Source organism: Schistocerca serialis, chromosome 1 (assembly GCF_023864345.2).
Source record: "Schistocerca serialis cubense isolate TAMUIC-IGC-003099 chromosome 1, iqSchSeri2.2, whole genome shotgun sequence".
NCBI lineage: Eukaryota > Metazoa > Arthropoda > Insecta > Orthoptera > Acrididae > Schistocerca > Schistocerca serialis.
The window spans coordinates 668,265,360-668,291,218 of NC_064638.1; the positions used below are offsets into that span (position 1 = coordinate 668,265,360).

Below are 25,859 nucleotides of genomic sequence, written 5' to 3' on the forward strand. Positions count from 1 at the left end.
TAATATCAACTTTTGGCAACAAACAGTTGAACTCAACAGGAATTTGTTTCTGATGTGTGGAACAGTTGCAAATGTTTCCATGTTACAAGGTACATTCATTATTAAGGTGGTACCAACTAAACTCTATACAATATGACAAAAGTTGTTTCACATGACAGAGTCCCAGCAGGTACAGGAAAGCTAATTTGGGTTATGACGGATATTGATGATCCACAACAAGCTTTATGTTCAATTGAATCTCTGTCAAATAATGACATGTTGGATGAACAGCATTATTTTTTATGAAGAAATATAGTACATGCTAGGAAAATAAGTGGCCAGGTTATGGTACCAGTAAGCTTGGATAATTTCAGAATGAATGAAGTACACCTTCTGAAGGGACTGGCAGTAGCTATACTACGGATACTCGATCAAGAAGACATTGATAGGTAGTGATCGATCAGTCATGTAGTCATTGTTAGTTTGGTACAGAGATTTGTTTGATTCAGAAAGTCGTTTAACAGTCACACCCATAACACAAAACTGTATTCCAGTGGGTAGTCATGCAGCAGCACACGGTAAGCAGTATAGGTTACCAAAACATCTCCAGCCATTGACAGAACAGTTTGTAGATCAACAACTTATAAAGAAGGCATACTAGAGCACATCGATAGTCTTTGGTCAGCAAATATAGTAAAAAAGTCACCTGATTGAACAAGAAAATATAGGTTCTGTTGTGATTATATGATAAGAACATAATAATAACCAATGCGTATAGAAAAAACGTATTGACTGCACAAAAGTGAACAGTAAGAATATTATTTGGTGTTCACCCACGGACATCACATAGGTACCTCTTCAAGGAGCTAGGCATTTTAACTGCGCCATCACAATACAAATTTTAGCTAATGAATTTTGTCATAAATAATCCATCACAAATTGATGATAACAGTGATGTCCACATGTGCAGCATTAGAGGGAATAATGGCCTTTACTATCCATCATTAAAGATACCAAAGGCTCAGAAAGGAGTTCAAAATGCAGCAATAAAAATTTTTGATCATTTGCACAATAACATAAAATGTCTGACAGGCAACAAAGCAAATTTTAAGTCTAATCTAAAATCATTTCTCCTGATAACTCCTTCCATTCCATCGATGAATTCCTAGATGATAGTAATAAAAAAATAAAAAATAAATGTATTTAAGTGTAGTTGCATGAGTAGGAATAAAATGATAATGTGATCATTAATGTTAATAATAATGTATACATATCCTGTAAACTATCAACATTTCAATAAAAGAATTGTTCAAATGATCTCTGAAACTAAGTAATTAATGACCTAGCTTTTTGTTTCATGAATACGTTCATTCATACGCTTAGGTGGCGCGGCTGCTGGATGGCTGGCAGACAGTGCCGCATGTAGACGACACGTGTAATTGCGCGGCGGCACTTTGAATGTTCGGCAAGTCACAACAGGTACTACTACTACTTTTTCGTGCAAAAAATTTAACCACTGTAAACTATTGAACATGTTACATTTATCACAAACCATTTTTGTTTCTGTCTCAAAGCAAGGTTTTTAAAGATTTTGATGTTAATAACAACTCTCATTGATCAATGTCAGAAGAGTGGATCTTCCAGTATAATGCTCATATAACCTAGTTATTTACTGATGTACAAGCATAACTACTTTTTGCAACTTATTGTGGATTTGTGTGCATGTAATCAGATTGAAACACAGGTACCAATAACAGGGTATTTCAAATTTTCATTTCCTAAGTATAAAACTTCCTCCAATCCCGATAAGTAGAAATTTTTTCACCCAGTCTAGTAAGGCAATAATTATGTTAAAGGTTTAAAATTAACATTAAGTGCTTCCTCTCACAGTGCTATACAATCTGAAAGTTGTGCTGAGTCAGATATTGGCTGTGAAAGGTTCTCAGTCAAAACAAAGAGGATAATACTGATGTTTGCATAGTAATTGATCTCAGATTATGCAACAAATATTTGCAGTAGTCAACAATGTACTTTTATTTGATGTAAAAAATATGTACTCTTTATTACATTTCAAACACAATATATTTTTTTAAAAAACAAACTTCAAAAAGTGCAAATGCTAATGTACAAAAGCACCAGTAGAAAAATTGAGTTTGGTCATTTGTTTTCAGTGGAGGCATACAACTGCCAATCTCGGAGATAAATTAATAATGGCTACAGAAATGCAACACAGCAAAAAATAAAAATGCACTCTGGCAAGAGCAATTTCGGTACTCCAAATGTTTATGTAATTATGACTATCTTGGTCAACAGTCTGATTTTGCCAAGAAACAAACATGATAGCATTTGAAATGAAACAAAATGCAATTGATGAACTTCATAACCATGACAATCATGTTAATAACAGTGCATCCTCATCACAAGAAAAGAAACTAATCAAGTTTAATAAATTATCCACGCTGCATAAGCAACATTCAAACTGGCAATACAGACTCAGGCATGTCTGATCAGGGACCACACCATTACTCCTTGATGTTCATTAATTATAAAGGATGTATCATCATCTTTAATCTCAGTAAACCCTCCAATTTTGATTTGCAATAGTCCACTATCATGGCAGTTACCACTGACTTAGATAGCTTTCTTCTAGGCTGTTGTAAACTTGGAGATTTTTGTTCATCCTGGAAAAAGGAAATCAAACTTAAGCACACACCACAGAATGCTTATAAAATGAAATGAGAAAATACAAATTGGAATTAATTATAATAGCAATTTTAACAAGATGGGAAAACCATAAAGTTTAATAGAAATCAGCCTGATATCCATGTACTTCTAGCTGCTAACGAAGTACTTTTCCAGCGAATAGTATACTTATGGCAGTTACATAAAACTCTTAGTTCAGAGCTGTAGGAAGGCCTCAAAGAAATTTTCCACCTCCACCACTCTAAAAATTGTCCAAAACATTGGTACATTTGTCATCTGTGATCAAAACTTGATTGCATCTTTGTTATTTGTGAATGAAGCAAGAGTCAAGTCTATAACTGCTACAAGCTGTGTCTGGGCACAAGCATAATGATAGGCAGCTGTTGGATCAGCCCGATTTTGATCCTTTCAAAAGGAAAATTAATGCAGAACATTTTAAAAATTATGAGACAGAATTTCTGACCAGTGCTTAACTTACAGAGGACGAAATATTCAGTACTACTGATAAGTGAGCAACTGCACCCTAACTTTCTAAACTACTAGTTCCTCAGGGAAGAAAGAGTGATGAGTCATTAATTAGTTAGTTATTGGTATGTTCCATGGATCATAATCGCACCTCTCACTGTTGTTTTACTCCCTCCTCCACCACACACTTGTATCTGTGAATGTCATTGTTGTTTTCCAACTCATACTTATCATTGGCAACAAACCTCATAAGAGTGTAAATGCATCATGAGACTTGTCAGTATGCCCAACAGTATGAAGAGCAATCTACAAAAGGTTCTTGAATGGACACTGCATGTCATCCATATTACATGCTTCTTTGCAACAAGGTTTAAAAGGAAGGACCTTAGTGGGATTTACCTGACTCTTTCCTTTTTAAAGTTCTCAGCCTAACACTCCCTTGTCCCTGGGAAAGGAACTTATAGTTCAAAAAACCAGGATAGTGTTGCGTACTTTCACATCGTCCTATCAGGTGTACTAAATTTTTCACCTCCTCAGCGCAAGAAGTTCTGTCTCATGTATTTTAAATTTTGATGTTGTGAGCTGAAGCTGCTGAACCACCCCCTGAAAACAGTGGCATCATAATCAGATATGCTCTGATAGTGGTAGTAGTGCCACACTCACTGGCATTCAACAATGAAGAAGAAGATTACGATTTAGTGTCCCACTGATGATACCTGAGCAGCATGACCCAAGGAGAAAGAGTCTGAAGGTTGCATAAAGTTTTAAAGGAACAGTTATGTAAAACAAGAATGGAGCAATGGAAACAGTTTGTGAAGGCTAACTTAGAAACTGATCCCTGGGATGTACCATATAAAACAGTCTGCAAGAAAATACACTCACCAATAGTCTTATCCACGCTCAAAAGGAATGATGGGATGGTTAACAGAAAGTAGGGAACAGTCAGCTGCCATGCTAATGAAAACACTACTTCCTGACAATGGGGAAGAAGGTGAGACAGATGACCAGTGTAGGTTATGAAAAATATTATGGGAAGACCACAGAAAGAATAAACTTGTGTACCCCTTCACACAAGAAGAAATAAGGCAAATAATTTTAAGACCGAAAAAGAAAAAATCTCCAGGGCCAGACAGATCCTTGCTAAGCAACAAACCAAAATTTGTCAATGTTGTGTATATTTTGCCACAAACAGTACAATCAGGTGATAGTAAAGTAGAAACAACATAAATAATACAGAACAAAATCAACTGCAACACACTTGACGATAGATAAAATTTTTTTTTTGTTTTTTTCCAACTTAATGGATTTACATACACACTTCAACATCTGGTGTGAGGTGCAACCACCACTGGCAAGCAACATAGGCCTGACAAATGATGATGCATGCTGCGAATGATGCCATTAATCTCATGTTGAGGCAGTAACGCCCATTCTTCCTACAGCCCTGCTCAGAAGTCTTTGAGAGTGGCTGATGGATGCTGGCGTGATGCAACTCCTGTCCCTAGTGCATCCCAGATGTGCTCTATTGGATTCAAATCGGGAGAGCGAGCAGGCCACACCATGCATGCAATATCTTCCATTTCCAAGAACATCAACCACGCGTGCTCTATGAGGTCAACCACGCGTGCTCTATGAGGTCGAGTATTATCATTCCGAAGTCTGGGCGCACGACAGCAAGGTCTTCAGCGCCCGTTCAGTAACATAGGGAGACGGGTGTCAAGAAAAATCCCAGAACAGGAATATAAAACGGAACATAAAACATGGGTAACAATCGTTGAAAAATATGTGCTCATCCACACCGAAGCGTGGGATGAAGCAGGGTGTCAACAGTAAAACATGGACAACACAGGAAGAAAATGATAGAGGGAGCTAACACTCCACACCGAAGCGTGGGATGAAGCAGGGTGTCAACAGTAAAACATGGACAACACAGGAAGAAAATGATAGAGGGAGCTAAAACAATGTAGCAGATGGAAGTGGTTGGCTGACCACAAGGAAAAAAGGGGAGGAGTCAGCCACTCTGCAATACACTAAAACCTCCAGCCTAAAAGTTTAGGCCAGAGTCCAGACACGTCACAAAACTTAAAAACCCCAGACACACACATCTCATCATTAGCTAAAACAGAAGGCAGATCCCCATCAACTTGTGCTTCTGCCCATGCATCACGGTATAAAATGCAGTCTTTTAAAATGTGCCGGACAGAGAGGTGCACACCACAAGCATCACAAAACGGAGGATCCTCCCGCCGTAATAAAAAGCTATATGTGAGAGGACAGTGCCCGATCCGAAGACGTGTGAGGGCCACCTCTTCCCGCCTGAGCAACCGGCAGGAGGAACGCCACGGCCGAGTGGTTGACTTTACCAACCGCAGTTTATTGGCCGTCACCGCCAGCCATTCGTCCTCCCACAACTCCATGCACTTCCTGTGGAGTGCAGCAATGACCGACTGCAAGGGGATAAGACACTGGACCACATCCTGCTCTCTGCAGGCCTCCTTGGCAGCCCGATCGGCCTGTTCATTGCCCCATATGCCGACATGACCAGGCACCCAGCAGAAGGATACCTCTTTACCCCACCATTGGAGCAAGTACAGTTGGTCATATATCAGCTGGACCATCTCCTCCGTCGGGTATAGGTTCTGCAGTGAATGTGAGGCACTAAGAGAATCGGAGCAGAGAAGAAATCGATCGCCCCGAACACGATGCATCAGCTCCAGTGCCTTCAGGATCGCGTGGAGCTCCGCTGCGAAAACGGTATATTCAGCAGGGAGGCGAATCCAGGTAACATGATCAGGGAACACCACAGAACAGCCAAGGAAATTCTCCTGTTTGGAGCCATCTGTGTAAACGACATTGAAACAATGATGCACATCTAAAATGTTAAAAAACAGTGACTGGAATGTAAAATCTGGCGTGCCATCCTTCTTAAAACGAGTCAAATCTAAAATAAGTTTGGGTCTCCGGAGGAGCCAAGTTGGAGATCTGCTCCAACCGCGACATAAAACACGAAGACCAGCCATAGACATCGCAGCGAGGCAATCCTGTGCGCGAATCCCATAGGGCTGCGTCGCACGTTGCCGGTTATGAAATAACCGTGCCAGAGGAGGCTGAGCAACTGTATGGTACAAAGGTGTATATGGCGTGGACAAAGTTTTATACGCCTGGCGTACCGTAAGTAGCCGTCGCCGCATATGAAGTGGCGGTTCACCTGCCTCTGCACAGAGGCTTGGTATGGGGCTAGTTCGGAATGCCCCATGCCAGTTTCTGTGAAGTATTAAGGCGGTACCGCTGTGCCCTTACAGTTCTCTCTTTCTGATGTTACACATGGTCGGCCCCACCCTGATCTTCGGAATAGTTTCGATCTCCATAAACTGTCACCAAATCTGAAAAACAGTAGAATGATCCACATTCAGCCACCAAGCCACATCAGTTTGTCACTGTCCTGCTCCCATTCTTCCCCTGGCCCTCCACTGTAGGGAGCCTGGTAGGCGTCTTTTCTGTGCCATACTGCACCGTCTGTGCTGTGTACACAATGATTGTGGATGTGGGACTACCCAGCAAAGACTGTCCCATTTAATGCGTGGTTGTCTGTTGACCGAAATGGCATCTTTCATGCAGGACATAATCGTACGGTGTGAATTGTGAATTAGACACAGTACAGGGAAATAGTGGTTTGTTGCTTTAATTTTGGACACCAGTGTAATACAATCCCTATGTGATGTATCAGATAGTTACTTGCATGAACCGTACAAGTCTCTCTTGCAAGGAGGGGTCCCTGCACCGTTGAAGAGTACTGAAGCGGCAATAATCAGTAAAGAGCAAGATAAGGGTCCAGTGATATTTAAATTCTTTAGACCAATCTGTCTTTTGAATGTTCCCAGTAAGATGTTTGAAAAGCTATTACACAAATAATGATTGATATTGCTGGCGCATTCGTTAACTTACAGTAGCAGTCTTTCTTTGGTCACCTTAGAGATTTAGTGTGATCAGAAGCAGTGTACAACTGCCTGAGAGACTACTGCCACAGGCGACATGATTCGTAACACTCCCAAGAAAGAGTGCAACAAAGGCAATAATGAAAGGCTATCTGTAGGGATGAGTTTGTGGTACAGAGTTTTGAGATTTAGCACTGGAACCCATACTATGGAAGTTACATAACAGTGGACTGGTAGCATGTGTAAATGATGTGCTGTTCACTGTAGGTGGTGACTCCAGAAGAATTATAGAAGACAAATGTAATGTGACACTCCACGATCTCTAAGGCTGGTGTCTAAGTGTTACATTATCACTAGCATCTCACAAGACAGCATACCTCCTGCTGAGAGGAAACCTAGTAAGAAACTCTAAAATAAACTAAGGGTATTTCTGGATGAATGTTATAACTCTGCACTTCATATAGAGGAAGCAGGCAGAGAGGGTACAAACCTGATTAATAAAATTAAACCACTGCAAATAGGCAATATTGGCTTCCCTTGAGAAAAATCATACTGCCAATCTACATAAGCATCAGTCATAGAATATAGTGCATATATTGCAGCTAGTGAAGCCAAACTCGTTAGCGAGAAGAGTTCAACAAGGAGTGCTACTACGGTAACAGGTGCCTACTGCCCTTACCCCGACTGATGCTTTGTTACTAATTCTATGCCCACTGGGCTTGGAAATCAGAAAAAAAGCGAGCACTTCAATGATTAAAGAAAGAGAACCAAATGGAAGTACGAAAGGTGCTTGGAACTGAGTCCAATTCGAAAAAGGCAATAAAAGATTGCATATTACAACTGTGGCAAAGTGAATGGGACACTTGCAGGCATGGGCAGGAAAACATACAAATTTCTCCCTAACATCAGGGAAATATTAAAAATGAGGTTTTTTAGCCAGTCAAGTGGATTGATACATTACCTGGCTGGCCGTGGCCTATGCTACGCATGTAAACAAAATCAGAAGACAAATGAATGATAGCTGTGCTTGCGGCTGTGTGGGCATCTTTGACGATACTGCAGCCACAGTATGCAGGAAGGCCAAGGAAGACTTCATGAGGTATTCAACCATAAGTCAGCAAGCTGCCATTCAGGCTAAACAACATATTCTGCAGATGGAGACAAGGTAATTGAGGTCTGCGACTACCAAATGAAATAATGTTTCAAGAATTCACACTGCATTGGTGCAAGTTATTAAGGAAGTGTGGCATGGTGCCTGACACTCAAGGAATCTAGCAGGCAATGGCTGTTGACAGGGGTAGTATGAGGACAGATCCAGTAGCAAAAACAACCATCTACAAGTTGAATGCACCAAAATAAATGAACAAAAAAGAGAAAAAATTCTGTAGTGCTTATAGTAGTACTAGTAGTTGGGTGACTGGTTAAGGGTTTTACTGTAGTTTTTTAGTAGTACAAGCAGTTTTATTTTACAAATTAAGTATCAGAAATAATTTATTACTATTCATGGAAATGTGGTTTGTGTGGCCTATTTTAGCTTTTCAGATAATAGGCCATATAATGGTAAGACAGAGATTTAGGAGCCAGGTCTTAAATTGTAAGACATTTCCAGGGGCAGATGTGGACTCTGACCACAATCCATTGGTTATGAACTGTAGATTAAAACTGAAGAAACTACAAAAAGGTGCTAATTTAAGGAGATGGGACCTGGTTAAACTAACTAAACCAGAGGTTGTAGAGAGTTTCAGGGAGAGCATAAGGGAACAATTGACAGGGATGGGGGAAAGAAATACAGTAGAAGAAGAATGGGTAGCTCTGAGGGATGAAGTAGTGAAGGCAGCAGACGATCAAGTAGGTAAAAAGACGAGGGCTAATAGAAATCCTTGGGTAACAGAAGAAATATTGAATTTAATTGATGAAAGGAGAAAATATAAAAATGCAGTAAGTGAAACAGGCAAAAAGGAATACAAACGTTTCAAAAATGAGATTGACAGGAAGTGCAAAATGGCTAAGCAGGGATGGCTAGAGGACAAATGTAAGGATGTAGAGGCTTATCTCACGAGGGGTAAGATAGATACTGTATACAGGAAAATTAAAGAGACCTTTGGAGGAAAAAGAACCACTTGTATGAATATCAATTAGATGGAAACCCAGTTCTAAGCAAAGAAGGGAAAGCAGAAAGGTGGAAGGAGTATATAGAGGGTCTATACGGTGGTGATATTTTTGAGGACAATATTATGGAAGAGGATGTAGATGAAGATGAAATGGGAAATATGATACTGCATGAAGAGTTTGAAAGAGCACTAAAGACCCGAGTCAAAACAAGGCCCCGGGAGTAGACAACATTCCATTAGAACCACTGACAGCCTTGGGAGAGCCAGTCCTGACAAAACTCTACCATCTGGTGAGCAAGATGTATGTGACAGGCGAAATTCCCTCAGACTATGTAATAATTCCAATCACAAAGAGAGCGGGTGTTGGCAGATGTGAAAATTACCGAACTATCAGTTTAATAAGTCACAGCTGCAAAATACTAACGCGAATTCTTTACAGACGAATGGAAAAACTGGTAGAAGCAGACCTCGGGGAAGATCAGTTTGGATTCCGTAGAAATGTTTGAACACGTGAGGCAATACTAACCTTACGACTTATCTTAGAAGAAAGATTAAGAAAAGGCAAACCTACGTTTCTAGCATTTGTAGACTTAGAGAAAGCTTTTGACAATGTTAACTGGAATACTCTCTTTCAAATTCTGAAGGTGGCAGGTGTAAAATACAGGGATCGAAAGACTATTTACAATTTGTACAGAAACCAGATGGCAGTTATAAGAGTCGAGGGGCATGAAAGGGAAGCAGTGGTTGGGAAGGGAGTGAGACAGGGTTGTAGCCTCTCCCCGATGTTATTCATTCTTTATATTGAGCAACCAGTAAAGGAAACAAAAGAAAAATTCGGAGTAGGTATTAAAATTCATGGAGAAGAAATAAAAACTTCGAGGTTCGCCGATGACATTGTAATTCTGTCAGAGACAGCAAAGGACTTGGAAGAGCAGTTGAATGGAATGGACAGTGTCTTGAACGGAGGATATAAGATGAACATCAACAAAAACAAAACGAGGATAATGGAATGTAGTCAAATTAAATCGGGTGATGCTGAGGGAATTAGATTAGGAAATGAGACGCTTAAAGTAGTAAAGGAGTTTTGCTATTTAGGGAGTAAAATAACTGATGATTGTCGAAGTAGAGAGGATATAAAATGTAGACTGGCTATGGCTAGTAAAGCATTTCTGAAAAAGAGAAATTTGTTAATGTTGAATATAGATTTAAGTGTCATAAAGTTATTTCTGAAAGTATTTGTATGGAGTGTAGCCATGTATGGAAGTGAAACATGGACGATAACTAGTTTGGACAAGAAGAGAATAGAAGCTTTCGAAATGTGGTGCTACAGAAGAACGCTGAAGATTAGATGGGTAGATCACATAACTAATGAGGAGGTATTGAATAGAATTGGGGAGAAGAGGAGTTTGTGGTTCAACTTGACAAAAGGAAGGGACTGGTTGGTAGGACATGTTTTGAGGCATCAAGGGATCACAAATTTAGCACTGGAGGGCAGCGTGGAGGGTAAAAATCATAGAGGGAGACCAAGAGATGAATACACTAAGCAGATTCAGAAGGATGTAGGTTGCAGTAAGTACTGGGAGATGAAGAAGCTTGCACAGGATAGAGTAGCATGGAGAGCTACATCAAACCAGTCTCAGGACTGAAGACCACAACAACAACAACAACAACAGGCCATAATTATGAAGAACAAATAAATACAAACTGATTCAGGCAAACTTCAGCTGCATCGTGGTAGATGCTATAAAAAACCAAAGTGCATCATATAGATTCCCATGGTTGGCAACAGGATGAAATTTGCTTCTCAGTCACTGCTCCCCTCCCAGCAACCATCCTTGCTCTCAGCCAGGCTGAGCTTGAGCAATTGTGAAAAACAGTCTGCAATATCTTCTAGCGTGAAGGTCATATGTAACAACATGAAGTAATACATAAATAAAAGATCATAATTACGATTCAGTCCCATTCTCAAACTTTCACTTCTCCCACAATCTAGTTACATCTGTCGACACTATCTCCATGACTGGTCTTACCGCTGTAATTTATTACCACAAAATCAACTACAGTCAGTTTGTAATTTATTCCCTGTATTAGATATTTTATTCTGGATTAATTTTACTTCTTGTTTCAACTGTATATCACCATCATGTTCTAGAGCTGGTAACATTTTTACCCAGTATTCTAATATGTGAACAGCAGCCAAATTTCTCATTTCCAATCCACTTAGTAAACCATTACAGTCTCTCGTAATCAAATGAAATGCTGGTCAGGGTTCTGAATCAACTCATTTGTTCGAAGGACATTTCCATTTTTTAATGTTTTTGTATATGATATCCATACATGTTTCAGAACATTCATTGCAAACCTATACAAATACAACAAAAGTTTGTAAGATAGAATTTGATGATATTTCCTCCTGTGTTCCACAAAATTGTCAAATTTTGATCAGAACAATAGACTGTTGCAGTACCTAGTTCATCGTTTCTCACGTCTCTTGTACTAGTGCCGTGCAAGTCAGTGACACGTGAAGCAATGTCAACACTGTATCAAGTGCTTCAGCATATCAGTAAATCTCGAGCCTGTTGGAAAGTGTATTATTTGCTGAGCCCTGCCCTTTCAAATATTTCAAAATAAATCTGCAATGACCTCAATAGAAAAAGCTTCATCTCCAAATGTAAAGATGATCCCTGCAAATGTAAGGCTCCCCCTATATACCCTATTAAACAATATAAAAACCTTGACCTCAGCACCAATAGTTTAATCTACAAACAAAGGACGACCCCATATTTTTCAAATGACAAATCTGGGAAAAAACGTCATCTTATAATAGGGTAAACCAAGTCATATCGCAAAGTCAGTTGTATTCTTTTTGCAACACCATAAAACACTGTTGAGAAATTCTTTTATGCACTTGCTTTTAGTCAGTGTTTAACAAATGCTGCATTCATCTGCACAAAGCTTTGTCATACCTGATTCTTAATATAAAATGTTCTGTACTCTTTCATATGATGCAGACAAATGGTGGTGTTTGTGTTTCGTAACCTTTAACTGCCAATCATCCAAGACTAGGGCTATATTTAACACTTTCTTGATGTTTTCATCAGTGGTTGTGGCTTTGGGAGAACCCCGAACTATGGATAATGATGTTGGTTTGTGTTCCATGTCCATTTTATTGTCCAATACATTCATTTACCTCACAAGTTCAAAGAGTTTACAGCTGAATACCTCACTGCTTTCTGTGCCTCCCTGAGGCTGAGTGATGGATAAAGGAAATTATTTCTCCAGCTAGTATAATGGAAACGAAGTCCCATGCTTCTTGGCAGAACGTAGGGGAATGATGCGGGAGACCCGCACCGCCATACTAGGCAAGGTCCTAATGGAGGTAGTTTGCCGTTCCCTTCCTCTGACCGTAATGGGGATGAATGATGATGATTAAGACGTCACAACACCACCTAGTCATCTTGGGGCATGTGAAAATCCCTGACCCCGCCAGGAATCGGACCCAGGACCCCGTGCTTGGGAAGCGAGAACGTTACCGCTAGACCACAAGCTGCAGACAGCAAGTATTATATTTGTTAATATTACTGTTGTTTTCAAACTGAGATTAAGTGTTAGCAACAAACTTCACAAAAGTAAATATACAATGAGGCTGTTGTCAGAATGTCCAACAGCTTGAAGAGCTGTCCACAAGAGGTCCTTAGAACATACTTTTGTGCAAGAAACACTTTTTCCACAGTGATTAGTTACAAAAGAATAAGATGCCATAAGACATTAGTGAATAAAGATAGTGTGGAACAATGGAATAGTATAGCAAGTAAGTACAAGCGTAAAAATCTTGTTAAGAACCCACGGACACAGCTGGGTGGGCTGCATCTGCCAGCCACGCAACAAACAGATGGAAAATGCAACTATAACAAGGCTAAATGTAGTAACTTCACATAGAAATGTCATAAGAACATTTTCCAGGATGCAAACTTTGCACAAAGGGATGCTGTGAAACCCTGAGGCTAAACAAAGTCGAGAGAACTGACGGGCTCAAAAAACAAGAGCACATTCAGTCACCAAGTGTGTGTGTGTGTGTGTGTGTGTGTGTGTGTGTGTGTGTGTGCGTGTAGGGCAGCAGCACATTATTGCTTTCTATAAAACCTACAGCCTCCTCAAGCTCATTCCCAGGGTCACACCATTCCATCTGCATTACAGATACTGATGGAAGTCTAGCTCTATTAAATTGCAAGATGTTCTGGTGAATCCAACAACTGTCTACAAGCTTCCGCCCACTTGGAGAACACTGCTGCAAATTAACAGCCGTACGGTTGTGGAGGAGACTTCTGACCCTGCTGGTACAATGGTGACTCACTGAGGATGGGGAGTCGGGTCCATGGATGAAGAGCTGATCTGCCCGTCTGCAAGTTCAGAGAAGGCACGAGATGCCTGTGTCAACACTACTGTGGTAGTACAAATACCGCCTTATTGGCTGTATGCTGGGACTGCCACTTGGGCTGTCCATGTTGCTGCTGGATCTTCCACCTACATGCCATCCCTGGCGCCACAGACATGCAGATTTCTGGAGCTGAGCCTTAGTGCAGCTTCACTCATTGGGAATGTTGAGGCTCTGTCAGATGCCCATAGCCACGCCACACTGTAGGGATGCACAAGTTCCTATGATGGGTCCAAATCACTGACCATAGGCAATGCAGGACCTGTGCTGAAGTTCCTCGTCGGGCAATGAAGTGCCATCTCACTCTTTCAAGCAGTGTGGACTCAGCACGGTCATTGCTGGCTAACACCAGGAAAAAAAGTGGAGTGATCAAATACTTTCACCAACAAATAACTTAATTGAATGTGTTTTATCAATTCCCCAGTGGTCTACAAAATCACTCAGCCCCTTCTCCTCTCTATCTCCTGATAATACGACCCTTGCTCAGGTCATAACAACAGGAAAAGTAAGTCAATTTCATGAAATTTTCTTTTCCAAAATCTGATATTATCTGTAACGCATAAATTGGAAAGCTTAGACACTTAAGATGATGGGACTTACTGTACAAGTTCTTTATCAATATATCATACAAGTAAAAGTTCGTAATAATTTGTTCCATTTATTGATTTATCCTTATTTATTATTTTTAATGGTGTGGTCACCCATGTGCACTCGGGTGCTGGAATTACTCCATTAGCCTTCATTATTCTACTTGTGTTGTCACCAAAAGTAACTATTTTTGCTTCCTATATGTATGATGGAAGATCATTTATATATGACAAGAACAAGAACAAGAACAGAACAGACCAGACCCAATATCGATCCCTGTCATACACTTGTAGTGATTACACTCCATTCTGAATATGCTGTTTCATTTTGAACACTTGCCAAGTTTCCCAATACAACACTTTGCATCCTTTTAGTTAAACAGGGTGCACACTGATTACCAGCAAAATATCTGATATCATAATATTTTAGCTTCTGTGTTAAGAATACTAGGAACTACACTATCAAATGCTTTTAACATGTCACAAAGAATACCACTTGGCAATATTTTGTGATTTAAATTTTGTACTATCTGATTGGTGAATTGTAAAATGGCATGTACTGTGGGCAGATCCTTTTGAAATCCAAACAAAGACTGACTGACAATCTTATTTTGAGAGAATGAGACAACGAATGAGCCTTGGGTGGTGGTGCAGGTGGTGTGTTGGGGCTTATGGGCGCTCAACATCGAGGTCATCAGCGCGCTGACACACATTAAAAGGAACAAATGTGGACAGACCTAAGAAAACTAAAGCACACACTCAAAGAAAGCAGGAAAAGAAGGAAAATGCTACATAAGAAAGTAAAACCTAAGGAAAGGGGAAACATAGCAACAAGAATGTCACAGGAAATTGTTATTGGCTGGCCACTTACATAAAATATGGGCGAGCTTGTCACACAGTGAGAAATTAAAATCCTCTCCCTAAAATCTTTGTAAAAACATTTGACAGGGTACAGAACTTTAAACCTTTAACCACATTCGTCCGAGTGTTGCCCAAAAGAGATGGCAGGTCCGCTGGCAAGTCAGCCGCGACCCGCTGGTCAGAAAATAAAACGCAATCCAATAAAACGTGGCGCACAGTGACCTGGACGCCGTAAGCACCACACATTGGAGGGTCCTCTCGCCGGAGCAGGAAGCCATGCGTCATAGGGCTGTGGCCTATTCGAAGCCGAGTGAGGAGAACCTCGTCCCGTCGATGGGGCTGAAAGGAAGTACACCACACACGCGTTGTGGGCTTGACTATACGGAGCTTATTGTCAGTCACTTCCAGCCACTCATCCTCCCACTGACGCATGACCCGTGAGCTCAACAGCGAGGTGAGTGCGTGCAAGGGGATAGCACACTGAGATACTTGTGGGGCGAGACATGCCTCCTTGGCTGCGAGATCTGCCCTTTCATTCCCAGCAATGCCAACATGCCCTGGAACCCAGCAGAAAGCTACAACCTTCCCCAGTCGCTGTAGTCTGAGGAGGGCATCCTGGATGGTCTGGACAATTTTGTCTGCCAGATACAAACGTTGCAATGAGTGAAGGGCACTGAGTGAATTGGAACAGACAAGAAATTTAGGAGAGGAAGAATGTCTCATGTGCTCCAGTGCCGCAAGATCGCAAACAATTCTGCATCAAAGACAGTAAAAGTCTGAGGCAGTCGGACCTTGAGGACACGATCCGGAAAAACAACTGAGCAACCAACAGAATCCCCTTGTTTCAACCCATCCGTAAAAACAGCTACATAGTCGTGGTGCTCAGATAAAATGGCAGAAAATGCTGCATTAAAAACGGTGGCAGGAGAGCAATCTCTCTTGTACTGCAATAAATCTAAAATCACTCCGGGCCTCTTCAGTAACCAGGGTGGCAGGCAGTTAAAGCCTTGGATTTGGGGTTGTACAAACTCCACACCGAGGGACTCTAGTACACGTTGCACACGGATCCCAAACGGCAACGTAGCCCGGGGACGGCGGGAAAAAAGGCGGTCCAGAGGTGGATGGACAACAAGATGGTGAGCAGGCGATCTGGGAGCTGCAAGAAACTTACAAGCCTGGCGCACCAGCAGGAGCTGCCGGCGGATGGTAAGTGGCGGTTCGCCAGACTCAGCACAGAGGCTGGGTACGGGACTGGTCCGATAAGCACCTGTGGCCAGTCGGATCCCAGCATGGTGAACAGCGTCAAGGATCCGCAAATAAGATGGCCTCGCTGACCCATATACTGTGCACCCATAGTCCAGCCGTGAACACACAAAAGCTCCATAAAACTGAAGGAGACGCGCCCTGTCCGCGCCCCAAGATCTGTGGCTGAGGCACTTGAGGATGTTCAGTGCCTTCAGCGTTCTGGCTTTCAAGTCACGTAGGTGTGGCAGCCATGACAACCTGGAGTCAAAAATTATGCCCAGAAACCGTACTGTGTCTCTAAAACATAGGACAGTATCCCCCATATGCAAGGCAGGCAAAGTAAAAAGATGACGAGTACGATTAAAATGAACACAAACACACTTATCGGCAGAAAACCGAAAACCCGTCTTTGCAGCCCACTCCTCTAACCGCCGCACTGTTAGCTGCAGCTGACGGCTCACGGTTGCAACACTGGAGGAGGAACAGAAAACAGCAAAGTCGTGTCACAAATAAGGAGCACTGTACTGGACTCCTCACTGTAGACGTTATACTGTTGATGGTTATGGCAAAGAGGGTAACGCTTGAAACACTGCCCTGGGGGACACCGTTCTCTTGCTCAAATTAATATCTACGTATCATTTCTTGTAAAGAGGTCTGACAATATCATATTTTAGTCTGTCAGTCTGCCACTATTTATCGCCCATGATGGTGATGTATTGCATATGTGACTGAATAAGAAAGGGATTTTAGTACTTTGTATGAGACATTATCAACTTGAGAGTTTTTGGTACTGACCAGTTTATTACATTCTCAATTTCTTTGTCAGAGTAATTGGGTTTACCTATATGTACGAGGGCGGTTCAGAAAGTAACCTCCGATTGGTCACAGTGCGGGTTGTGGGGGGAGTAGCGATGCCATCTGTGCGTTCACGCACTCAACAGGTCAGTCGGCATCAAGCCGTGGTCGAGTGAACGTCGTACCTGCGCTAGTTTAGTTTTTGTGGCAGTTTGAAATGTGTGCTGCAATAGAAAACCCCGCCAAATGTGAAGTGCGTGCTGTCATAAGGTTTTTTACAGCCAAAGGATATTCTGCAGCAGCTATTCATCGTGAGCTTTGTGCCGTGTACGGACCAAGAGTTATGAGTGAAGGAGTTGTCCGTGAATGGGTACGTTTATTTAAAAGTGGACGAGAAAACGTTCATGATGAAGAGAGGAGTGGTAGACCATCATTGGTGACTGACGAACTCGTTCAGACAGTTGATGCAAAAGTTCGTGAAAATCGACGTTTCTCAATGTCGGAGTTGTCTACTGGTTTTCCACAGATTTCTTAGACTCTCTTGTACGCGATAGTGACAGCAAGATTGGGTTACCGTAAGTTCTGTGCACGATGGGTGCCCAAAATTCTTACCGACCACCACAAAACTCAAAGAATGGCCTCTGCATTAGACTTTGTCACGTTATGAGGACGAAGGAGAACCATTGTTAAACAGAATCGTGACCGGTGACGAAACCTGGATTAAGTACGTGAACCCTGAGACAAAAGAACAATAAAAAATGTGGGCACATTCAAATTCGCCTACCAAACCAAGAAAAGCCTCGCAAGATTTTTCTGCCAGAAAACTGATGGCAACGGTGTTTTGGGATGCCAAAGGGGTGTTGTTGGTTGAATTCATGGAACGTGGTATGACCATTAATCAAGACGTGTACTGTGAAACAATAAAAAAGTTACGATGGGCTATACAGAACAAACGCCGTGGTATGCTGACTTCCGGTATCGTTTTTTTTGCACGATAACGCCCGTCCTCACTCTGCTCGCAGAACAACGGCCCTTCTTGAGTCCTTCAAGTGGGACGTTATCAACCATCCACCTTACAGCCCAGACCTGGCGCCAAGTGATTATCACCTCTTCATGCATTTGAAGAAATGGCTCGGGTCACAGCGGTTTGATGACGACGAAGAGCTCAAAGATGCGGTCACAGGCTGGCTCCAGGCACAAGCGGGTGATTTTTATGCAGAAGGAATTTCAAAGCTTGTGAAGAGATACGATAAGTGCCTCAATCGCTATGGAGACTATGTAGAAAGATAGTGCAAAGATGTAGTTGTAAGATGTATATATTAAAATATTTTTATTTAACTTTGTGTATTTGTTTAAATCAACCGGAGGTTACTTTCTGAACGGCCCTCGTATAAGACACCGCTCCTTGCATGTATTCTATTGCCTTATTAACTGTCCATGCCAATCTTCTGAGTTCAATAAAGTGATTATTAAATATGTAGGTTACCATTTATTCTTTGACTATTTTTTTTTACTACCAAAGTCCTCACATTATTTGTCTGATTCCACTGTTTCTCTTAACTATTGCCAATATACCTTTCAATTTTATTATTTGAATTATTGATTTAAGATATTATACACACCTTTTTTGGTTTTTTAATCCATTTTGTTAAAACAGCAAAGTATTTCTTGTAATGTGTAATCAATTCTGCTACTTTGTTTGTTCTAACTATTTCATAAAACTTCCCTTTCCTTTCACATGCTATTTTCTTTCTGTAATTCAGATCTTTTTCTATCTTATTTGTGCCATACTTGTTTTCTTACAAAATTAGCAGCTAAAAATTTATGGAAACCCACTTGGGAATAGATTAAATTTGGAATAGTGTTACAAATCATTACAATCAGCTTCCTGCAAGACTGCCTTGAAGTTTCCTGTTTAGGACTACTCAAACTGTTGTCCATGATAGCACTTCACAGTAATCAGATCTGTTATTTAGTATAGCCAGTAGCGCATTGTGGTTAAAGAGACCATTCACTATAGGATAAAAATTCACATAACAGATTAAGAGATCACCTATTAGTGTACTACTATCATGTGTACTTCTGGTGGGAAAAATTGTGTATTCTGAATCTTTCGAAAAATTAATACTAAAGTCTCCACAGACTATCATTTCATGTCTTTTGTCTGCGAGCTGGCAAAACAGTGACAATTTTTTCTACGAATGGTTTCCTGCGGTGATCTATATACAGTGTACTCTTGATTTTTCACATGTGGATTATTCGTGCATCTAAAAAAACTGCAATATTTTTCTGTAGCAAAGAGCAATAAACAATCTCCCACGTGACAAAAAGTGCCATTTCCCATCATTTAAACAAATGCCGTATGTGACATGCTATTAGCCAGCCCGTTCCGTGGAAATTGAAAACAAACTCAGTTTTCTGAGTTTGAGAAGGAGAAACTGCAAACCTAAAAGCTGATTATGGTATTGAAATGCAGAGGGGTTCAGGCCAAAAATAAGAATAAGCAGAAAATACAGGATTTTGTCAGGATATGCAATTCTAGTTCTGGACCATGTGCACAAAAAAATATGAAGAGATCCACATTTGATGAATGAGATGCTGCTCTTTTGCAATTGTTTAGCCAAAAAGGAACAGAAGGTGTCATTGTTTTAGGCGTGATGTTTGCCATAAAAGCTAAACATTTTCACGAAGCTCTAGAGTTGGAGGGAGAACTTAATACGTTATCTGGATGGCAAACCAGATTCAAACATCATCACAGGACTCACAAACTTACTGTGAATGGACAGCAGCTTGGTTCAAATATTGCAGCAGCCGATTCCTTCCGGCACAAGTTCAAGAAGTTTGAGGAAGAAGACTATTTCACGCCAGATCAAATTCTAAATACACAAAACGTGGTCTGTATTGGAAATTTTTACCAACTGGAACCCTTGCTTTTAAGATTGAAGTTCATGCTCCTTGATATAAGTCATCTAAAGAAAGCATTGCAGTTTTGTGAACTGTTAATGCTTCTGGGAACCACAAAGTGAAACTACTGACGATTGGAAAATTGGGGGAAAAAAATTAAAAAAAGTCTGAGCAGTCACAGATCTCACAGCTAAGGATCTCCCTGTGCATTATAACCACCAAAAAGTTGTATGGATGGATAGTGAAATTTTCAAAAACTGGTTCCACAGTTTCAGCGATTTCCAGATGAGAAAGGATTGTCACACAGAAGGCCGTTCTTTTGCTTGATAACACCCATTCACTCCCAATGAGAGCATTCTCGTAACTAAATTTTTACCTCCTAGCATGACTGCTATTATCAACCAATGAAGCAAGGCTTAATTGCATATGAAAATGCCACTACCGGTATGGTCTACTGAGAATGCTAGTTGTTGTTGATTTGGTGGCATTCTAGAAGTTGACAATTCTAGATATTCCCTTCAACATTCTACATCATGTTAACTGATAAGAATGCCACTAACTTTGGTTTTTAGTCCTCTAACATCCTGATATACAACAATATAGTTACTCAAACAATTTCTGTTATATGAGGCACTTAATTTACCTGGACCTCTTTCAAAGCATTTTATCTGCACGAGATATTTAACCTAAAATGTCTTACCTCTCACATCAACATTAACACAAGTTCTGTTACAGCTCAAGCGATAATAAAATAAGGACACAGTATGGAGTCTACGTTCACACATTTACAAAAAAAAAAATTGAAGAGGAAAAAATACTGTAAACAATCCCAGCTAAACAGCTAGTGTCAGAGACACAATACCATGATTTATTTTAAATAGTTAGTCTTCCAAATGGTCATGCTACTCTCTACTACTTCCTATTTTGTGCTAAGATTATGATACATGTTGTTAAGACAACGTGAACTTACGCTTTAAATCCCAATGAAATTTCCTCTGATTTTGTAGGATGACACACAAGAGTTGTTTTAGATTTCTCTGGATCGAAGAGTTGAGCTACATATTTTGGACCAATTTGTGTCAAGTCCTCAACGGTGACTTGCGATATGAGCTGCACTAGATGCCTGATAAAACAATCATTGAACTGAACAGTAACAAGAACTACAACAACATGAAGCTATTACATCATATTAGAAATATTGATTATATCTGTGCATAGCTTGTGATTCTCACCTATTGTAGTTCTGATCAACACCTTTAAAATATGACAGTAGAGACTGCGTTACCACATCTCCCACACTCTTCTCACGTTCTATGATTTCAAAAATTAGGGAACTTTTTGCTGAATCAAACAATGTCTGATCCCATTTGACATCTTTACCTAGATGAAAATCCTGCACAAAATTAAAAAATGATATACAAACTCATATTTATTGACAGAAAATTACAAACTACGTATTAAATGTATTGCTATAAAATTTGTTTTCTGAATTTTTTCACACAATACAGTAATATTAGACACATAGGCAACTGCTAAAGCAGACCACATTGTAACATTATAAACTGATTAAAAGTGTTCTTCCCTGTGCATAGAACAAATGATTTGATAGCTATAGTCTTCAAGTGTCCCGATTCACAGCTTCACATTGCATACCACACAAACATTTCACAATATAATTAGCAAGGCTTAAGGAAATAAGTATAACTCACAACAATACTTTTTGCTTCTTTATATGCCGCAATGCAATTAGTGGCTCGATAAAGTGTCAGATGCAGAAGTCCCTCATGTGGCCTCGGTATTATACTGTAACTATATGCTAAACCTTGACCTCTTATTTGTCTCCACATGGGTCCCTGCAAAATAATACAAATTTTCGGTAAAATAACATGAATCATTCTATTATCACACAGACTAAAACAAGTGCTAATTCAAGCAGAATTATAAAGTACACCTTTCAGAAACTAAATATTTTGGATTATAGGAGACCACACAATGAAAAGCAGAAGATTGGGTTGTCAACAAGCATACACAAAAAGAAAAGACTTGCTAGCTTTGGAAGTAATCCTTTTACGAGCTAGCAAGCGCATGCATGCAGCGCTTTCTCTGGTACATATTTTCCCTGGACTGCCCCTTTTGTAGAAATACAGGTAAGACTAAGAAGCTGGGAAAGAGAACACAAGAGCCTAACTGCAGTATTCTATGCAATTGTCAATCATATGTATTCACACAGAGGAAAAATGCCTAACTGTAGAGCTAAAAGTGCTCACAAGTAGTTTTCCCTGCACTAGTTCATAAATCTGAAGATCACATAGAATGTGTATCATGGCAAGGGAAGGCACTGGAAACACAAACAAAAAAATTGTGTGATGCAGCACTCTCATGGCTACCTAAAAGGAGAAGCAATCTGATATACGCAATTTGCAGGCATCCAAATATGGCCTATGACAAAGAAGAAATTAATTAAGAGGTATTTTAGCAGCAATTTAAGGAACCAATTAGAAAATTTAACTGGTCTTTCTATTATTGACCAGGACAATTCCATGTATCTAATGATTCTGCACAAGGTATTCAATTCCATTAGAATATACAGTATGGCTTGCTAGACCTCACAGCTACAAATGAACATAAATATGAAACAAACCGCTTTACAATCACCTTAGCCGCATAAACTTCTGGGCAGATTAAAAGCGCATGCCGGACAGAGCCTCAAATTTAGGACCTTTGCTTTTCACGGGCAAGTACTCTACCAACTGAGCTGCCCAAGTACGACTCACAACCTGTCCCTGCAGCTGGACCAAGTCTCAGTCTAGCACATAGTTTTAATCTGTCAGGAAGTTTCATATCAGTGCACACTCCCCTGCAGAGTGAAAATTCCATTCTGGACGTTATCCACTCTTCTGCAGAGTGCTTTACATGTTCTTAGAACACTATCAGATAGCATGTGATTCAATAGATGATACAAGAACTAAATAACAACTTGAAAGTTACATGTACAAACATATGTAGAATGTGAAACATATTTGGTGATTCTTTTAATGATACCTTACAATAACCAAGATGCCACGATATGATTTCTTCAATTACACCACCTCTGTACCATATTAATAGCATGCCAAACAAAGTACATAAATATCTCAGTGTGTAAAAGCAAATCCGAAACAGCCAACTGCTTCTAGTAATGACGCAGATGAGAGTGTCATGCAACATTACAATTTATTTGTTCAACACAGCAAAAGTGGTCAATTGCAATGCCTAGTTGTAAAACTGCAAGAAGTACCTATATCCATCATTTGTCTGTACTACTGAGATAGCACAAAGAATTGGAGTGTTTACACTGCACTCATAAAATGTAGTGAATTGTATTGTTTCTGTAACAATAATGATAAATGTGAGAATATGATCAAACTTACACAAGGATAACACACACAACAAGGCATAAATTCCACATGATAATGCAGTGCAATTTGCAAATTTCTTTCTTTCCACTGGAGGTTTGGTTTGCTTCCAGTATTTGTCACTGTATCATTGCGTATCCATTGTCTGTACGTTAATCAGCTGGACTTCAACTATCTAACTCAGCTCTCTACACAGAGCTAGCCCAGAAATATTTGCTGCAACCCGTAAATAACTGGGAAAAGGCTAGTCTTTCTTTGTTAGTAGTTCAGTTGCAGGGAAAGGCTCGATAATTGTCTGCTAATTCTAATTGGATACATAAAAATGGCCCTGTACATCTGACATAATTAAAACAGTTGCCCTAAAAAATAGTGATTAAGTAATTCATTATCTGCAAAGTTAAACATGGACCACAATTAACAACATTTATTACATTACATGCAAAAGAAATAGTTTGACAATCATTGACAATGATAAGCTAATGCCTTGGCAAGGCCTCTGGAATGTGATTCAATGAACACATACCTGGATAAACAATTATATTTGGATTAGTCACAACATGATTGCAGAAGGGTTAGTGTTTAAAGACAGAAAGGGCTACAGATTGATATGCATTTGCACTTACAGCCTGAGTTGAGAGCTCATTGAACATTTAACTACAAACACTTGTTCAGAAGGGAGATCCAAGTTACGGAATCTCACAAAAAAAGACTCTGCTTTTGTTACACGTCACCTCAATGTTGCAGCTAGACCTCATTTTATTAATGTTAAGGTGGTGGCTGAAACGGCTGTAAAATCAATCTTTGGCTCTGTACCAACAATCTGCATCTGTGTCTAAATTCAAATAGGCTGGGTAGAATAAGTATGTAAGTGAAGTCTGTCAGAAGGTGCCCCATTCATCAAGATGCTGAAATCAGAAGATTGCCCAAGAAGGTGCCTGGATGAAGAGTGATTTGCTCTCATTTGCTTCCTACAAGGAAAAATCGAGTGTCTGCATTTTTCTGGCATCACAATATTTTAATTGTCTGAGTGATAATTATTCAAAGTGGTGACCAGTACGAAGCTTTAAAAAAATTTTTAAAAAATAAAAATTCTTCGCTTCCTCTCATTTCAGGTGGTTAACCAGTAATAAAACTTGTAATACCTGATGCTGCAAAACTGCGTCCTGTTCTCTCCCTCTCTCGATGTGTGTTTGTGTGTCAGCCAATGAGAGTGGACCTCTTTAAGTACAGCCATGTGTCTCACTCCAACTTCTAAACTATTTAGGTTAGCCAATAGTAGCGGTTTCCAATTATCATCTTATCTTGCCTTGCCTTGTAGGGCTGAGCTTGGTGGCAGTGTGTCACAGTCTCTAAAGGTGTCCTAAAGTCTGCTTTTCCCCATTTCACTCTCAGATGTATCTTTAGTGGTCTTTGTATGAATTCTTTCTACCATTCCATCCACAATAGCACTCTTCTGGAATTCTACCAAAAACAGCATGCACCTACTACCAAATAAAGCTAATTAAAAATAGAATTCATCTTCCTGACACGTCCTGAAGATGCAAACTGTATTGTGACTGTAGTGTGTCCGTTGCCCGAGGTGGCTTGCCTCAAACCATGGCCCATCCTAAACAACTGCCGTTCGCACTTGTGAGCATCTGCTACCTTCTCCAAATAATGCCATGGCAGCTCTCCCATCATGGATTCTGACCCACAGCACATCGTCTTGTTTACAGTTAAGGTCATCTTGTTTTCACAGAGGCTTCTTATTTAAAAATACATGCAATTCAAATTGGGAATTGTTTTCTATCTTAGTTAAGCACTGGCATTGGTTGTTGCTGTGGTCTTCAAGTCCAGAGACTGGTTGATGCAGATCTCCATGCTACTCTATCCTGTCCAAGATTCTTCGTCTTCAAGTACCTACTGCAACCTACATCCTTCTGAATCTGCTTTGTGTATTCATCTCTTGGTCTTCCTCTATGAATTTTACCCTCCACACTGCCCTCCACTATTAAACTGGTGATCCCTTGATGCCTCAGAACATGTCCTATCAACTGACCCCTTCTTCTAGTCTAGTTGTGCCACAAATTGCTCTTCTCCCCAATTCTATTCAGTACCTCCTCATTAGTTTCATGATCTACCCACCTAATCTTCAGCAACATTAGAGTAACCATTTGGTGGGGAAAAAAAATTGCTTTACTTATAGTTTCATATGTCAGATTCAGGATGATGTGCCTATCAGTTGTTAATGGTAATAGTTATTGTGATATTTACTTGGAAATAAGACAAGGCACAAAATTTGGAAAAGCATGCAACAAAAAAGAGAGATTGCTATGATTTTGCATTTCATGCAAATTACATAGTATGTTATTGCGTATGAAATTTAGCTAACACACTGAATTTTTCTTTAGACTTGGGTGGAGGTCTCTATCTGCCACCAATCTCTAGAAAACTGATCTAATGTA

At 40.2% G+C, this 25,859-nt stretch overlaps 1 protein-coding gene across 2 annotated transcripts in view; it reads right to left on the reverse strand.

Annotated features, from left to right (window-relative positions):
* Nucleotides 1-1,988: 1,988 nt before the first annotated feature.
* Nucleotides 1,989-25,859, reverse strand: part of LOC126479909 (uncharacterized protein C05D11.1-like) — a 131,517-nt gene continuing 107,646 nt past the window's right edge. For both annotated transcript variants that reach the window (XM_050103824.1, XM_050103825.1), the window contains 4 exons: nucleotides 21,730-21,873; nucleotides 21,253-21,413; nucleotides 20,991-21,143; nucleotides 1,989-2,660 (listed from right to left, as the gene is read on the reverse strand). In XM_050103824.1, the coding sequence (XP_049959781.1) occupies nucleotides 2,600-2,660; nucleotides 20,991-21,143; nucleotides 21,253-21,413; nucleotides 21,730-21,873 (519 nt within the window). In that variant the 3' untranslated portion in view covers nucleotides 1,989-2,599. The remainder of the gene's footprint in view (nucleotides 2,661-20,990; nucleotides 21,144-21,252; nucleotides 21,414-21,729; nucleotides 21,874-25,859) is intronic.